At 35.7% G+C, this 19374-nt stretch overlaps 1 protein-coding gene across 2 annotated transcripts in view; it reads left to right on the top strand.

The window, feature by feature from the left end:
- Window positions 1-17464, top strand: part of LOC128475298 (chemokine-like protein TAFA-2) — a 171170-nt gene extending 153706 nt beyond the window's left edge. For both annotated transcript variants that reach the window (XM_053457775.1, XM_053457776.1), the window contains exon 5: window positions 15947-17464. In XM_053457775.1, the coding sequence (XP_053313750.1) occupies window positions 15947-15958 (12 nt within the window). In that variant the 3' untranslated portion in view covers window positions 15959-17464. The remainder of the gene's footprint in view (window positions 1-15946) is intronic.
- Window positions 17465-19374: the final 1910 nt, after the last annotated feature.

Below are 19374 nucleotides of genomic sequence, written 5' to 3'. Positions count from 1 at the left end.
AGGCATTTCTGGAGGCAGAGTGGCATATAGGGGGTTAGAAGGCATATCAGGGGGCAGAGTGGCAAGCCTGGGGGCAGAGGTGCATAACTCGGGGGTAGGTTGTCAAATGAAAGGAAATAAAAACCAAACATGTCTCAATCATAGCTTTTATTAAATATGGAAAAAAACAGTCTACATGAATTAATAAAGAAATAAAAGTTTCTTACCAGAATATCGTGAAGAATAATGTGATCAGTGTTTTGTTCCACTGAATAAAATGGAACTCTTTCATCTAAAAATGTTCGCAGTAGTAAATGTTTTGATCCCATTATGTGTAATGTATTTCATTTATAAGGGCCTTTTAACACTTTTGCTTTCTGGCATTTTAATACAAATAATGAGATAAAAAGAATGGCACATAGTGTGACTCGGGTGTGTATAAGGGCTGCGTGTGGGTATAAGAGCTTCACCGTGAGATAAACTATATGGGGCTGGTCTCCAAATTTTTCCAGGGCTGCTTTTCAGTCCCAGTCCGGCCCTGATGGTCACACACACATAATAGCACATTCATGCACACACACAATTACACATCCATGCTCTCACTCACACAAGTACACAGCCACGCTCGCACACACCCACCTACACACCCATGTTCACACATTATTGCACATCCATGCTCACACACAAGTACACATATATATATAACACATATGCATAAATATTCCCTCCTGCCTGCCCCTGCTTACCTTGCACCGCTCCTGCAGCTTATTGTGCAAGCAGCCTTGGTTTCATAGCAGGGTTACATGACGGAACGTGATACGCTCCTGTCTCCCCTTGCCGGATCAAAATACTTTTAAAAATGTCCTTCCTTTAGAAGGGCCCTTTCTAAACTATTTTGAATCGGCATGAGGACACGTAAACAAGGGGCCACAGGGGTCGCCCGGGGCCCCTTAGAGGCACAGGCCCCGTTGCAGCTGTAAATTACGCCACTGATCTACGCAATTCTCATGAATGTAACAATATGCGGCCTCTTTTAGGCCCCACAGTACCGTAATTTTCATTCTTTTAAGTAGGGTACTCTTCACACAGGCTTTAGCCAGGGTCTGATATAATTAATAATTATTTTCACACAGACATTAAGAATTATACGATTTGACTTCATTGTAATTCCAACTTCTATTGCTAAGAGGCATTGTAACTCTGCCGACAGTGTTTACGAAGCAGAAGCATTTATAGAACAGTAAACACAAGTAGGTTTACAGGAGCCGGCACTAATGTGGTAACAGAGCAAGCAATGCTCTCAAAATGTCACCTGGGAATCTTAATTTATCTAAAAGAAATCCTAGGATTTTAACAAGCTTTCGCTGCTGCTTACTTTTACTCTATGCCCTTAGATTTGTGCAAATCTTTATCCTTCATAAAATATGAGTGTTAGCTATACAAAAAAAGAATATTCTTAAAATATTCATATATTATCATACATTTTGCAGCATTTTAAATTAATAAACAAATAAGACTAGCATAGCTGGGAAATGACAACACTTAAATGGCCTGCCATCTATTGAAGTCCCCTTTGAGAGAGTCTAAAACTTTAGCTCACTTGTGCCATTATATAGGAAAAATCTCCATTGGTATATCAGGCTAAGCCCTCTGGGTCAATGTGTTTTAACTTATTTAAGTGGGACCAAAGTCATAAGCTGTTGACAAATTCCCTTGATGCTTGGCCAACCTTGAGGATACAGTTGCTGAAATGCCAGAGGTTATCCATTGTGAATATTACTATCCATTCATTGTGGTAGTTTTCATACTTGAACTTCTTTTCAAGATACCTTACAAATAAAGGAAGCAAATACCTTACAAATAAAGGAACCTTACCTCCACAGCCTTATCTCCTTCCTTTTTCTTTTGGGATCACTGTGTGGGTAGGATTCAGGGTGGCAATCAGACTGGAGTAGGCAGAATGTGACACAGACAAGATTGTAATGTGCTGCGAGCTTTGTGACCATCCATTATTCATCATCTGTAGAGTTATTAACTGTTCTAGTGTGCCAGGGAATGACCTGTCCAAATGAAGGACAACTTCAAAGAATTTCCAAGAATGATTATTCATCCCTTATTTCAAAGTGGCTTAATTGTTTATCATAGAGGAGTCTCAAGGATAATTGGATCGATGATCATATTTATTTGATTTTAGGTGCAGTCATTTGCATAAACTTTACTATTTTTTTTTTAACAAACTCTAACATTGAATGAATTAATCTATGTGTAACATTTGTTTATGTGTAAATCTTAAACAGTCTTTTTGCCAAAAAGTACCATCACCATCTGTTTGTTGTTGCACTTTAAGGAAACAGTTTCTAAAAATGTAAACATTCCTTGTATATACTGATGGAGATGGGCTATCCACCACAATTCACACAATTCTTTTAGGTTTCCTTGAAGTCACCATAAATATCTAGATAGATTAAGCGCTGGATAGAAGTCTATCGTTGTCTCTGTAATTCAAACGGTTATGTCCTGTCCATTGTACAGTGTCCATTGTACATCCATTGTACAGTGCTACGGAATTTGATGGCGCTATATAAACAATAAATAATAATAATATATATATATATATATATATATATACATCTATATATGAACGGGAATATATTGTTTAATAAACTTGCAATATTTGCTGTGGTTATGCTATTGCTGATAATGCGTACTTGGATACAGGGGACACAATTATTTCATATTAAAAAACATCTATCACATTTAACAAATGCTATATTTTACAGCCCAGTACACTAAACGTATATGATGATATTCGCAGATTTACAATAAATAACCGTTATATATGTATTAGAAGGACTGCTCACCAAAAACAGTTGTATTATGATATTTTGTGTTTTCTTGGGGTTACAAGGATATCTGAATATATTCAGCGCCAAATATAAATATATTTTAATGTGATAGTAATACCCAAATGATAAGCATGATACCCAATTGATAAGCATCCTGTACACTGAATATTTTGTATTATTATGTGTTTGGGACAACCTATTTAAAAATATATCAACTATGATTTCCAGCAAAATTAAAATTAAGTAGAAAAACAAACATATAAGATCATTTAGAATCTTTTGGGGTTTTTTTGTTGAACAGGATCCAGTCACTAATTAACAGGAGTCGGAAACACAAATTTAAACACCTCTTAGTAGGAAATGCCAAAGCGTTCCCTGGCACAGGCTGCCGAAAAAATAAAAACACACACATTATGTGGGGGGAAAACACATAAACATTCTTCACTGTCCTGGCATTTTGTGGAAGCGTCAAGGATTTATAAATAGTGATTTGTTTTTTTTTTCCAACTCCCCGTGACGAGGATGGAAAAACAGGGTGGGTGGAACAGGACTTTCCAGCTGTAGCGTAAGAATTATTAAGGCCGTTGGTTTCATAGCATCATAATGTCTCATACTTTTAGATTCCAGAGATTCAGTATTTAGACTATAGATCAGGAGGGCAGCTGTTGTGCTACTTACTTGGCAATCTATCAATGGAACCTCAATGCTAAAGCAGTAAGGTTACGGCGCCTGTATGAGTAAATTCATGGCATATTAGTAGCTCGGGAGGATATGATAGGAAAATAAATCATAAGTGTTGGGTTTTTTTGTTTGCTATATGGGTTGTGCCCGCTTAACACTGTGATTAAAGAGACAATTAAAGGGATAGTAGAAACAGTTCAAAAAAAATTTCTAGGACATTTTCTCTTGAATTGATCCTTGAGGCTACCAGTGTTCCAGACAGTTGAAATAGACTAACAGCAATTTGATATGTAGCTGGTTAATTACCTTCACATTTAAGACAAGACAAAGTAGACATGTAAACTAAATAAAAGGAAACCAAATCCTAAACTTCACTGGCATTTAAAGTCAGCTTGAACATTATTTTTTTCTTACGTGTTAGGAATGGAGGAGTTGCTTAGTTCTTCTTCTAAAGATTGTTTTATAAAAGAGAAACTAAATATTAGATGAAACCAGAAGAAATAATTATTGTGTACTATCTCATACTTAGGAGGAACAACTGACTCATGTCTTCATGTGCCAACACCTGCAAAACAACATGTATACTGAGTAATTACAATTTATTTCAGAGTGCATTTAATGTTTCCCATACCTTCCTCCCATAAGGTCTTTTTTTAAACTTTCCATCCCACTGTGCACTGGTTGGTAGTATAATGTACTATAAGTAGGAGCGATACTCCTCCAAGGTAATCACCTCCTCACCCCACATGCTGGGGGATAATTGTTAGGCTACTCTTAATCAATAATCAGAGGACCCACAATTTTCTATTTTTTATTTTCTATTTGAAGTTTATCTTTAAAATATATTGATGCCTTTTTGGGAGGGTAGTGGCTCCCCCTAAAAATTGCATCCCAACTAGTGGGTTTTATATTTGCAAGCTTCTTGTTTTTTTTTTTTTGTTGTTGCAAATTCTGCAGCTGATTTAATGCAAGTAGAGTGTTTGATTACTGTAAATCTAATTGCAAGTAGCAAAATTCCATGTTTTTTCAAATTTGCATGCTCCAACTGTTTAGTGAATAGACCAGAAATATGATTTTGGCATCTGTAAAATATTACAAATGAATAGACTTGTGCATTCGGATTTATACAAATTGCAAATTCATACAAATTCATACAAAGCCGCTAAAATGAGGCCAGACACCCCATGAAGTAAAAAGCACCAAATAGGGTCCTTTCACACACACTCTCATTCACTCATTCTCTCACGCTCTCTAAATGTATCTTCTCTGCCGACCACTTTCACTTGTGCTTCCAGTTCCACGTCTTCTTGTTCTTCATCTTCTATCTTTTATCTCCTCCCTTTTATCTTCTACATTTGTCCACATCTTTATTCACATAACCTGGAGCAAACTTCGTCCCAATTTTGGTGGAAGTTCGCAGCAAGTTATGTCCTATCCTCCAATCGGGTGAGAGGATGTCACCGAAAGCACCACCATTTTGCCCTAAGGTGTACTTCAACCAAAATCGTGGCACTTTCAGTGACGTCTATCTCCTTACTGAAGAATTGGTGTACGTCTGCAGAAAAGGTAGGGAAACATTTAGAGAGCATGAGAGTGAACGCGAATGAGAGGGTAAGAGAGTGAGAGTGAATGTGGGCACCAGGCAACAATTTTTTCCCCCCGAACCGAATGGACAGGGAACATAATTGGTTGCTCCTAAAACGAGTGGGTCAAAAATGAACCAAAAAAATTGTCCGAAACCTTTCACCACTCTCCAGCTACTTGCTGTGCAGGAGAGACAACATGCGAAATACTTACCGCCAGTCAGATCCAGCACTGAATCCTGCGCATACCTGGAAAGTGCTTTCATTTCTTTCAGTGTGAGTCCTTTCCTACCAGCTACACTCTGTTTCTGTCAATCAATCAGTGGCACAAAACATTTCTACATGATGAGGTGTTCTGCTGCAGCTGTGGAGCTGCAGCTTATCTTAAGGTTAATGATCTCTTGTTTTTGCACATTAAGTAAATGCATCTGAAAGTACTTCCAAAGTACTTTCATTGTTCAGGTGGCTGTCTCTTTAAGTAAATGAAGTATAAACATGGAAAACAAGCCTTTTTCCTTGAAGGATAACTTCAGCATTATTAAGTAGTGGCACTTTTTAAAATGAAACTTTTAATATAGCAAATCTTCGAAAACATTGTTTTATAACAATGTTTTTTTACTTCCGAAGCGCCCATCTAACTCAGCATTTCTTTTATATATTACACTTTTGTTGGTACTGCTATTGAAAGAATTAACGTGTGCTTCATAAGATTCATGAAGCAACTGATTACATGCTGCTGCTGCTGCTACAGTCTAGACAAATGTTGCACTTAATCTGCTCTTTTTTTTATTTATTTTATTTTTGCTGGCCAGGGTATTGATCTAGAGGAAAGGAAAAAGAAATGACACTGAAACTCTCTTATTATGTTTTTTTGTTATTGTTCTTATAAAATATATCTAAACTTCTGAAGGAATGAACACACAAAAAGCGCTGACGTTCTTGCAGTACAGGAAGTGCCATGTAATAAAAGAAAAATATTGTATATAACAAAATGTGTTATTTTGTCACATGAAAGCTTTCATGATCATGTCATAGTGATTCAAATTTCAATTCTTTGTGCACCAATGTGGACCAATGTGTTTTTGAAGTTGCGTTAAACTTTGTAAAGTAGTATTATGACCTTTACAAATAATGAAACAGACCACCTTACTTGTAAATTTATCCAACAGGGGACAAGCTCTGTAGGTAGTGTATCCCATATCTATCCATCTCTTACAATGAATAACTCTTTCTGTCCCCTTGGAACTCATCCAGGACTTGTTCTTGACTTGTTTAGCAAATCCTTTTAAGACCACAACAAAACCAGCATTTGTCAGAAAGAGTCACACTGGCCTTCTGTTGGTTAGCAAGATGTCCTCCAGGGCAAGGTGTAATTAGCCGAGATGAAATAAATAACGACTCATATGTCACGGCTAATCAGTTGTGTAATATTGCAATCATTGTTTTTAATTTGACTAGCAGCATTCATTTTCTTAATCAGTTTTAACATCCATTTCCATTCCCTTCAAAACAGTCATCAAATATTGCCATGCTGTTAAAAAAAGAGTCTTTATTAAGTGGCCTCTAGTAGCAAAAGGATTGCTAGGTTCAAGGAGGGGCAACCTTGAACCAGCAAAGCCATAACAATAGGCTTTGCTGTCCAACTAAATAAATAAATGGTTCAATGTTAACAAAACATGTACGCATCTATGCCTTCATTTGGGACTTAAATATGCCTTATACTTCTGTTTATAACACATGTATCCCAAGACACAAATCGTGTGTTGACCCAGGGTCTACAGGTGAAACATTGTACTACGTTAGCTCTGTTTCTTCATTCTTTGGACAGGGTAGTGAAATTTGGTCACGTATGCCCAGGTTCTGTCTACTCCCAATCCACTAAAGGCTAACTGGTGGTATCCCATCCCCTATGTACAGCTAGCCCTGCATCCTGAAGAAAGCAACTCCCTCATAAGAGGTAGACCTCTTGGTAGCCTACCCTTGAAAGGATATATATGTAAAATATGGTACAAAATGGTTAAAGAGAAGTAACCAGCAGAAAAATTCCATTGACTGCTATGGTGATTAGCTCAGAGCTTTGCCCCAAAATATGTCAATTTTACAACTTCTGATCATTATTCATATCTACATTCAAACCATAATTTAAAAACGTAAATCATCTACACTAAATATATTATCTAATCCATACTGCATGTTCATTTTACTGATAATTAGTTAATAGATGATACTATCTGTATGTCATATATAAATGCAATTATACCTGTACTGCAGAATCCTAATTACCATTACCATGCAAATACTATATATATATATATATATATATATATATATATATATATATAAATATTTTACACGGTATTGATTTTAAGTATACTTAATTATTTGTGTGATAGTATGTCGTGACAGCCTTTCATTGAAATCCGAGCTGTTGAACATAATTCAGTATGACATATTGCAGCTTTCAAAAGGGCTGGATATAATAAATGTATACTTTACATAGAGTTCCACCCTATGGAAGCATTGGAACAGTAAAGAGTGGGCTAATTATGCAACCATGCCCTGCTGTTTGAATGCCTTTAAATAACGTTATTAACCCTTGCCTCCTCCCCACACACACATTTGGATAGGAAATGAAGGGAACGGCTTTCTGAATCAGACAACATTTAAAATGAGTTCTGTTTTAACAGGTGTGATTTAAATTTTTCTATAAAAAATTTTGCATTTGGAATGTTGCCCTCTTTGTAATAAGGTGAGGATATTCGGTGCTTTATGTAATTCCCCATAGCCAAACTAAGAAATGTATAAATCTATACTTGTGGTGATGTCATTTATAATTACCAAATGGACATGGGATTCCTTTAGTTCTGCTTTTAGAGCATTTTCATGGCAAAACCTTTTGCTCTAGTGAAGGAAATCATCTGGGGGGTTTGCCTTGGTAATTAACCTTCCTGTTTTTATCACATTGATTTTTACAAGCTGAATATTGTGGTCACCATAATGCACCGTCTCTGTAAAGTGCAGCATAAAAAGTGATCTTGTCAGGAAAGCACAGAATACTAAAAATAGACCTTTGTTTTGGTAGACAGTCTATAATATTTTTCACTGAAGTCTGCGGATCTGGATTGTAATTACAATTCAGATTTTTGGAATTAAACTAAAAAGAGTTTATGAGTTTTGTGCTCAGACATTGGATTTTTGTGAGCAGGTTTTAGAAAGTGTTTTAAGTCTTTATCATATACACCTGTTAGTTTTCATTTTTCTGAGACAAATCCTATTTAGAGAAAATCAGGGGGGAAACTTTCTTAAATGTGCATTTTAAATGTATCATACACATACAATTAGAACTGTACATAACTAGATAGGTTAGTTAGTAGTAATAGGTAGTCTGTACACTTCCATTTAGCATTTTACACACAAAAATGATTTGAAGAGGTAGAAAGAATAAACCCAAGACCTTGTTAAAAAATATTTTATCCTTCATAAATTAATGAGTGATTATAAGACGACCCCCTAAAATCTAAATATTAATTTAGGAAAAAAACAAAAAGCCTGAATATAAGACTACCCTATAGGAAAAAAAGTTTTACTAGTAAATATTAATTCATGTAAACAATATTTTCATATTTAATAAAAGCTATGATTGAGAAAAATATATATTTTTTTATTTCCTTTTATTTGCCAACCTGCCCCCCCCCAGTTATGCACATCTGCCCCCATGGTTGCCACTCTGCCCCCAGAAATGCCTTATACCCCCTATTTGCCACTCTGCCCCATGATGTGCCTTTTAACCCTCTGTATGCCACTCTGCCTCCAGAAATATCTTATACCCTCCTATAGCCACTCTGCCCCATGATATGCCTTTTAATCCCCTATCTGCTATCCCAGAGGAAGGAGGGGGAGGCAGAGTTATGTGACACTCTTCTAGCTTCCTGTTCTCCTGCTGCTCGCGACCAAAGCTCGGTAAGCAGCATGGCCCCAGCGGACATTTTGAGGTCTGATTAGAAGACGACCTCGATTATAAGACGAGGGGTATTTTTCAGAGCATTTGCTCTGAAAAAAACCTCGTCTTATAATCGAGCAAATACGGTACATTTAACAACCATCAAGCCTATTAAGAGGTTACCAGGGAATGAGAAGTAACAATCATGTAAATTAAAGCAAATATCAAAGTAAAATCCAACCATGAGTAATGCAGATGATGACTGATACATAGAAAGATATGTAAAATGGTGGGTGTTTTTTTGGATTCCTGAATAATGATTTATTAAGTTCTGTTTTTAACTTGTGAGGCTGTTTTCCCAGATACAACAATTTGTTACAACATACAGAATAATTTGAACCTTACAGCACAGGCATTTGTACCATGCATGAGCATGTGGATTATCTGGATGGAAATAGGTTAGTGATACATTTGGGAAGGTAGAGTTTGAAGAAAGGGAGGATGAGAGAAACTTTATGATGCATTGTATACCATCCTGCTATATTTGTGAACTGTTTACAAGCTAACCAAAACCACCTGGGTAGGGATGTTTCAGTTTAACCAAATAGCTATCTGTTCTTACAGCAATAAAAACAATGCACCAATAATATTGCATAACCTTAATGAATGATTGCTTTTTTAGAGCCAATCCCATTTTTAGAAGCCAGAGGATGGTTTAGTAGTAAAGAGGACAACACGGATCAACGGATGTAGTTATTTGTGAACTAGAGAACAATTAATAATTACAGGACATCTACATACAGGATCATTTTTGTAGCTTTAGCTAATGGGGTGTTTTTAGATCATTGGAGACTGCAGGTAGTACTGGGCTTCATTCCCTGATCCCAGAATCTGCATCGTCATACCAGGATTCTAAACCTGATCACTGTCTGCAGTTACTAGGGCACATAAAGAGTAAGCCTACAATTAATTACACAGTCCTGCTGTCATCATGATTGTACGCCATACCAAATCCAATTGGAGGTGCATTTTTACTACCATTAACCCCTTAATGACAAAGCTCGTACATGTACGGGCTCAAAATGCATTGTTGGGTTTAGGGACCGGCCATTGTCCTTAAGGGGTTAATATATGAAATTGCGTAGGCATTATTAACTGGCTAATAGAATTTACAAAAAAAGGCAATATAGAAGCTATAAATGTCTATTTGGCCTATGTCAATGACCTGTCTGGAAAGTATCATTTTAATGTTATTGGATGTTTTACTGTCTCTCACTTCAGTCTTCCTTGTTCAATGTGTCCTAAAGGCTCTTTAATTGTAAGTTTTATGGTTTATGATATCTATCGTAATGGCATTAGTGAATCATATTGATTTGCGGAAAATGCATCATATTTGTTGGAAGTCACTTGAACTTTGACCTGATGCAACAAAAAAAGCCTATGTATAGACTTGTAATTGGCTTATAAACCTCTGCTGGTAAACTAACTGCTAATTTTGTGGGTTTCTTTTCTGAAAAACCTATGTATAAATTTAGCTGGTTTGTTCCTGCCTGCCCCTAAATAGGTTCGTTGCCTGCGTTCAATAAACTTATTGAATACAAGGCTAAGGTACGCTCATTTAATGCATAAGACGTATTTGTTTGTTTGGGGTGCATTGGTTTATTGTGTAATTTTGGTAAAGCCTAACTGACACGTGTTCCACTTATTATTTTTAACTTCAAAACAGGGACAGCTGATCACCTTGGTATTAAGGTCAGCATAAGGCTGGGTCATAACATTTGAGGGAGAGAATGGCAGACAAGCAGTCTTTGCTTATCTGATTTGTGGTTGCAAGCAGACGATAGATAGTCAATTGAATTATTTGGTTAATTCTCATAGCAGCAATACTTATTTCCTTATTTTTTTATTTTCATATATATCTGATACTTCTGTTTGAGTTATACAAGCCCAAGCCTATTTAACCTACAAGGTAGCTTACAGTTTTTATTCACCTAGGACATTAGTTAGGTTAACATCCTGAAGCCTATCACTGCAGACACATTGAAACCATCTGTAGAAGTCTTTCCTAAAAGGGGGAAACACCAATCAAAAAATGTAAAGGTCCAAGGCTTCTAAAGTACCCTTAAATACAAATACCACTGGGGCTCATTACCAAGCCCACTCAAGCTATCAATGATTATATTGATTATGGAAACATAAAAAAGATCATAGAACTCTAAAGTGGCTGGGTGGCCATATTTGGTGGTTGGGCTCTGGTCCTCTGCCCTTTTTACAACCACACTTACTAAAAGAAGAGTCATTTACAGCTGCAATATAAGCACATATTATAAAATACCTAATTATGAGCGTTAAAAAGTTATTTATAAGCCTCATAATCATCTTTTGATGTGCCAAGTCTGAGGACATGGGTGCAATCAAATAGACAATGCTACCAAGCTTTTTCTGGCTTAGAAAATCCAAACTGTGCATTTCTAATGCTTGACTCTTTTGCTCATACATAGAAAAAAAAAAAACCTCCGGTATTGGGCCATTAAAAGTTATTACTACCTTTAAAATGCTATTGGATTTGTCTCATATTTTATCAATCTCACAGTGGCAGCATCTTCATTTCTGTAATCATTACTTTTTTAAAAAGGAACGTGCAAAGATTTTGCCATAAAGCTGAAGCGCACATAGATTTGTGCGTTTTTAAATATTGAATCATTTAACTGCACAGTAAAAGTGCATATGCGCTTATGAAGTTTTATACAGTGCTTAATTTTTGAAGATTTCTACAAACTGAAACGCGTGCTTCCAGTGGCTTGATTTATAAATAATATATTTGACTTTCAGGTTTCCATGCTAGTTTTTGTATTCTGGGGTTAGATTTTAAAATCTCTTAAACTATTAACAGATTTTTTTTTCCCCCAAAGCCAAACTACAATGTCATTGATTATTTTAAATTAATTCCATAATTCTATAAATACAAATGCAGTATTAAAAACAGGGTACATCACATTCAAGTGATCATGTAATGCACAAATAAAAGTCACATTATAGGTTTGTAGAAAATAAATTGTAAGGATAACATCACATTTTCAAGAATATAAGACATATTTGATTATAAGACGATTTTTAAAAGAAAAAACTCTATATTATTTGAAATATCCTCACACCCTGGGCTAGATTAAATGTCGTTTTATGTGATTTAATAGCACTCCTTACATAGATTGCAGTGGAAAACAAAATGAGTTAATAAATCTGGGGCAATATCTTATCAATTTATCTATATTCCTCAAAAAGCAAGTCCTGTATTCCAGTAAACAGGTTGGTGTATGTTGTAAGAAACTTGCCAAATAATTGAGATAATGATAAAAATAATAAAATATGACTTGGGCTTTTAGAGCTGCAGGCAGGTGTACAATACTGGTCAGAACACATCCCCAAGTTATTCGAGCAAAGCCCAATTAAATGCATGAATAGCAAACCAGGAGTAATGATTTACAACCGTAGTCGTATAAGTATATTGATTTTTAACTGGTACTCAGCTGGGCCGGTTTTGTCGAAATCTATTTGCAGAGAATAAACATTTGGTTAAATAGTTTTTTTTTCTTCAGCTAGAAACACTGACAATAGCGTCCTTTGATTACCGCAGAGTCAGTTGGAAATACATTAAAATAAAGAAAAACTCGCCAGGCAATAGATTGCCTGATAGACACAGTATGGTTGTCTCTTTGTCCGGCATACAAAAAATGGATGGCACATATGCTTTGTAAAACTCCCAAAAAGGGATTATTCAACAAAGTGGGGGTTTGAGTGAGAGTCTTTTTTTTTTTTTTTTTACTCAGTGGAGCCAAGGTACCTTTTATTGGGTCACAGTAGAAAAATATATAACGTTACATAAGTATTTTGGGTCTCTTCTTCAAATTTAAAGAGGATGTGACCTTCTCCTTTAAGAAGAACAAATTTGCTCATTATAATAGATTCATTAGTAAGATTTCAACCCATTGTCTTGACAGTGCATTATGCACGGTTATGTGTATGTTAGCACATTAAAACTTTACTTCAATTTCGACTGAATTAACCCCAACCATTCATAGAAAACCACCCAGGCTAATTTAAAAGTCAAGAAATGTGGGAATACTTTGCCTATCCTCCCAATGCTTCACTTCAACCCCACTCTGTACATTTAACATACCCTGTATTCTAGAACCCTAATTATGTACAATATTCAAGGCAGTGAAATTAATTATTAATGAATAGAATTCGACAGATTTAGCTAGCTCTACTGATTGATGCTAACTTTTGGCTTCATCTTATAAGATTCTTCTAAGCTTGAAGCTCTGTCAAAACTCTGATTACTTTTATCACGAACACAGTCATATCTACAAAAAACAAGAACAGAAAGTTCTTTTCTGCCTCTCTTGCTGTTTTTTGGATCAGCAGGTTAATATTAAAATGTAATTTTGACCCAAATGTTGTCACTTTCACACTGCGGCTCCTGTTTAAGCATTATTTTATCACACGGGGCTTGAATTTTGGCTTCTATTTAACTCAGCTAATCTTTATTCTATCTAATTATCTGTATCTTTGCTGTGGTCAGCATCTTCACCCAATCAATTCTCTCAAACTCTGCAGGCATTTTCACACAATCTATCATATAATAACTAAATCTATTCTAATATATACATAATTTCTTCTTACCATTAAAGTGGAAGTGGACGTGTTACCTAAAAACAACTCCACATTTCATAATTAAGCAGTGAATAAAACACCTTTATATGTTTAATACAGATTAAAATGGTTGTCAATATTATTTAATATTTTAATATTTTACTGGCTTAGAACCTGTGCGGCTTGGTTCAGTATCTCACCTTTTCCTACCAGCATACACCTGACATCTTTGTATTGCTTGGCAGATGTTTTTTTATTGGTACAAAAGAGTGGAACCATAGGGGTTAATAATGATAATGCTTAATTTGCCACTAGTATAATTGTGTCAGAGATAAGAAGTAAAAAAACAAAAACCAAAGAAAAAAAACAGTTTATTACTTAGACATTAACAGGGTTAATTTAAATCCGGGTGTAAAATCAGAGAAAAAAAGGTTTTCTTACCATAGCAACCATTGCAATCTTATTTTTGATTGGACCATTCTTTCAGTTGCTATGGTGGAAAGACCACTGGTAAAAGTTTGCAGCAATCATTTTTCATACATAACTCCCAAAGGCTCATCCTATAATAATTGTCCTCTATAATTATATTAAAATGTTATCTCTTTCTAATTGTTTCTACAGAATCTACTAAAAAGATTCTCAATGGAAATGCAGCAGATTGCACTAATTCACTCAAAGACAGATCAGGCTTAACCAATTCACTTTTGCCCTGTGTAAGATTTAAAGGATTGGTCAGGAGGATCAAATTTTAATTTGACATTTAAACCAACAGGATTAGTGCACTGTGCACATTAGATTTCAGGTAAGCTAAGTATTCTAGAAATGCTTTAAATGCACTTAATTAGACCCGTGGTGCATTGGATGTTGTTACAGGACTTATATCACCCATGTGAGCAGCTGTAATAACCTATAGAAAATAAGAGCATAGGGTTAAGAAATGTTGGACAGTGTATATGGAGGTGCAGGTGGGAAATGATGCCAGAGAAAATGTAACAGTTTAAAAAATCCAGAACAGAGCAGATTGTAACATCCATGAATAATATTGAATAATGATATTGAATAATAAAAACTAAAAACACAATGTGGTGTAATAAATCAATCAATGAACACAATGCGTGATACATGAGTGCACTCACAAACAAAGTGGGGCGGAAAGCCTTTCAATAAATACAATTTTCAAGGGTCAACGAGAAGGTATTGATAGCCTTTCTGAGAGGCTCTCTAAGATAAACCACATGGATGAACCACATGGTGGTATAAGCAGTGAAAACATTCATTGGAGAACATCAGTGCGTAGTAGTGTTTCCTTCCGAGAATTAATTTATATACAGTATGTATGCATATGCTGGCAAGGTCCTCTTAAATGTTATGAATACATGGATGTGGTCATGATTATACGCATTTTGTGTCCGAGTGGACATGTGCATGAATGTGTCAAGTGAGTTTTGGGGGAGTATGGCCTTAAGGAGTAAGGGACGTTTAGGATTCTACTACAAAAAGACTCAAAAGAGTCTGCATTTGGGTATACATGTTATCATAAATGAGCGCTTGTGTATGTGAAAGGATGGGTGAAACATTTTAGATCAAGCTACTCAAGCTGTTGGTTATAACTGTTCATGTGCAGTCACATAATAACAGACCCATTTTAGATGTCCACGTAATAACTGCAACTCCTGAAGATTTCTCACATACAATGGCGGATTTTACCTTTTCCTGTTGACTTATTTATGTTTTTTTACATAAATTATTCAGTAAAAAGGCTGCATTTATGGAGAAAGCAAGACTTTAACCGTTCTCGATTCATATGATTGCCATAGATTTCCATATCATAACGGAATTTGCCCAAAATCTTACTGATCCCATATGCTCTTATAATGCTGTTAGGAAGAGGAAGAAAGTGTCACTTTCTGTAGAAAAACAATCAAGTAAGTGATTTTAGGGAGGTTGATCCCTTAGGCCTAGGAGTTACCCAGCAAGGTAGGAGATATCAACATGGGACCTTTTCTGCATTTGATTCTAATTGCTTGCAGAAAATGCTGTAGGCAATTTATGCAACACAAGATGGCAGAGCTCTTCTGTGATGGTTATATGTTAGCTGCAGGGACAAAGAAAGGTATGTTCTTGGAAATGCAAGCAGAAAACTGGGTATAGCTGATCAACTATGACAGATAGGAAGGCATGGTAAGAATTGTATTGATTGATTAAATACACATGGATCCATTGATGTTACTCATAATGTTTTTCCTGTTTGTTTTTTTTCTCAGGTTACACGATAGTTTCTGGAGAACATGCAGTATCCTGCCAAAGGGTACAAATGCTGTCATGGGCCAAAGTTATTAAACAGCATATTGTACATTTTCCTGCAAGGAAGCTCTTTCTCGGAATGTGGATGGATATTGCCATGTGTTAATTAAACTGACATAATAAGGAGCACTGTACTGATGTAAAAAAAAATCTGCGGCTCCCAAAGTGAACCAGGGAGATTGAACACAGCGCACCAGTTTTTATCGATTCCGGATAACAAAAGGAATATATTATGTTGGACTGACCAGGACCAACCTGTGTATTAAAAAAAGGAACCTGTAGAAAAATTGCAGTTTATAAAGCAGTACCAATGTAACCAGCTCCCATTTTAACGTGACCCCTCAGGGTGGGGTTTTAAATTATGTTTGCCAAGAAATCATATTGCAGGTTGGTATTTTTTTTTTGTTTGTTTGTTTGGATTTGTGAAAAAGCAATTTAGTTCAACCCTCTCGCATCAATCCGATGACTGGAAAAAAAAATCTTTGACTGTTGAATGATGACTAAAGCGAGAGCAGGTTGCGGACAGCAAGGCACAGGAGCTGTGCACATAATGTTTTATATTGTCATATAGCACTGCAGGGTCTATAGTGGTGTATCTAGAATTTATCAATCCCTGCCTTGTAGAGATTACAATATCTTTTTAGTGCCTGTACTACAGAAGGGTCAAGTGATTTTCCAAAAGGCCAAAAACATTGTCCAATGACACTGAGCAAGTACCATTTCCTTAACACTTGCCTCACCAGGTGGGTGGGTAAACCCCAGCGTTACAATACATTTTGCAGACTGCTCTAACACGTAGAGAGTAAAACGTAGTATATCTGAGAAATCATTCTAATGAGAAAAACAACTCCAGTTTAAATATTATAATTTCATATAAGACTTGGTAAACCTCTGTACTAAATGGTAAATAGCAAGAGTAAGTTGAAAGATTCTGTAGTAACAGTAACAACAGTAACAGAAATGTTACTTACTTAACCCCTTAAGGACAATGGGCGGTATCTAAACCCATTGAAAACAATGCATTTTGAGCCCGTACATGTACGGGCTTTGTCATTAAGGGTTTAAGATTCCATTTCACGTCACCGGGCTTCCTATTATCAAGACTGCCAGCAGTTCTGAATGCGTAATGCTCAAATTGGGAATTGCGTATCCTAAGAAGAATTAGCTCACCCTGTGACATCATATATTCATATTCACATATTGTGGATGGACTCCACCATGATGTCCAGTAAAAATATTGATGTGACTTCATGTTCTCTAAAGTAGACATGATATTCCTAGAACACTTGGGAGCCTTTTCTGTAACACTCCTCCTGCATTATAAGAATTACATTATTTGAGACAAAGGCAAAAGTTTTCTCACTAATCAGTAACAATGTCTGCCCAAACGACATAGGATGGAATATAATTGGATTCGATATAAATGTGTATATATGTGTGATTGCATACACATGCCTGCATTAACCCTTTGTTCACAAGGAGGCAGAAAAAATGCATAATACGCCCTCCAGCCGGAAAAGAAGCGTGGCAGGAGCTATCAAATTTACAAAATTGCTTCTCTACCCTTAAATGGCAACAATTAGATTCAGTTTTCTACAGTTACCTTCAAATGATATGACACATGCAGGTTTATACAGCTTGTGGATAGCAAACCCTTACTTAGTGCACTAATTCTCTCATAGCTCTCAGCTCCCTGTGGTGTAATACAATCTATTTAAAAGCCAATTAGGATTATTCTTATATGCCTGTTTTAAATCTCGCACATATGCAATGAGATGAAACAACTTTACGTTATATTTGATGGATTTAACCCACACAGAATACATATAACATTAATGTCTTTCAAGTTATGGGACTATTTTAGTAGTTCTGATACTCAAATGATAAAGGTATTACCCTGTCCCTGAATTTCCTACATGAGGGAAACAACATTATTCCATTTCTAGTACATTATTATATTAAGATAAACAGTTTTTGTCTTACAGTAGACTTTGGGGTTTATTCACTAAAGTAGGAGTTGGAATTTGAGAGTTGTGTTTGGTTGGGTCTTAAGATTTTCAGGTCATAGAGGGCAAAGGTTTTTCTATTAAAGGGAGACTAGCAACTATCATATGCACTTTAATGCTTATGATATCTGAATCCCCCGATTTTGAAAACCTTTTATTTTTCAGTGTCAAATGAAATATGTGAATCTACCATATTGTAATACACACCTTTGCTCTATAGCTACCAAAAAGGATTCTGAAAAGAACATCTCACTGAGGTTTTAACCTTAGAGCAGTACATTACGATTTAGTTCTCAACAAATGAAATATAAGGGACGCTGAACAATATCGTTACAATCTCCTCTTTTCCCATAGCACTCTTTACCAAATACACATATATTTTATAGGTATGTTACTCTTCTAGGCAAGCTGTTACTCACTAAGTTAGCAAGCGGCGCCATAAACCCTAATCATATTCTTCCTTAATTTCGGTGATGTTTTAGAACACGTAACAGAAATTGTATTTTATCGTTATAACTACAGGTAAGTCAAGGTCAGAACTTTACACAAGGAAAGACATACATACTATTATTCTATTACATGATTATTTACATTTTTACTTCACCAGGCAATGGCACGAATTTTTGCTGGATCAGGCCATAAAAAGCATATTTTTCAGTAATGGTCTTTCAAGTCTAGACAGGTTACTTACTTGATTCAATCAGCTAAGATCCATGGGACACTCTGGAGAAATTTGTGAAGGTATAAAGTATTACATTTATAAAATCCTATTAGCTCAAGCTTAAGGACATGGGGATTTTTTAGATTTAGATAGATTTATCATGTAGTGATAACATAAGAAACAATGAAGCATGACTCCCAATTAATCCAAGGGAAGGAACTTACTCCAGAGATACAACCAATAATAAGTATGATTATAAAATTAACTTTTAATGAATTATTTAAAAATGAGGGTATAAAACCCTAGAGGAAAACAAAGGAAACCAAAAAATAGTAAAAAAAAAATGTGTATATTCCCTTTACAAAAGTAAGGCACTATCCCCATAAAATATTTGGAGTTAAAACATGTATATTTGAGAATATTGGGATAAAGCTATACCTACAACCAAGTCACTCTCCCTGTCTGCCTAAAATATGATAGATTTCTAGAAATTAATAAAGATTCCTAGCCTATTGACATGTTATGTCCGCCATCAAGACACTAGTGAGACATACTCCATAACTCTATTCTTTAGCCTCATTCCTAGAACATACAGGTAACAGAAAAACCTGACAGACGTTTTGCTGGCTTAATGCCAGTGTTGTCAGGGGCATGTAAAAGGAAATATACACTTTATTACTAAATTTTGTTTTTTCTGGGCCCTTTTATCAATAATTCATTA

This window comes from Spea bombifrons, chromosome 2 (assembly GCF_027358695.1).
Source record: "Spea bombifrons isolate aSpeBom1 chromosome 2, aSpeBom1.2.pri, whole genome shotgun sequence".
Classification (NCBI taxonomy): domain Eukaryota; kingdom Metazoa; phylum Chordata; class Amphibia; order Anura; family Pelobatidae; genus Spea; species Spea bombifrons.
This window is presented reverse-complemented; position numbering and strand designations above follow the sequence as displayed.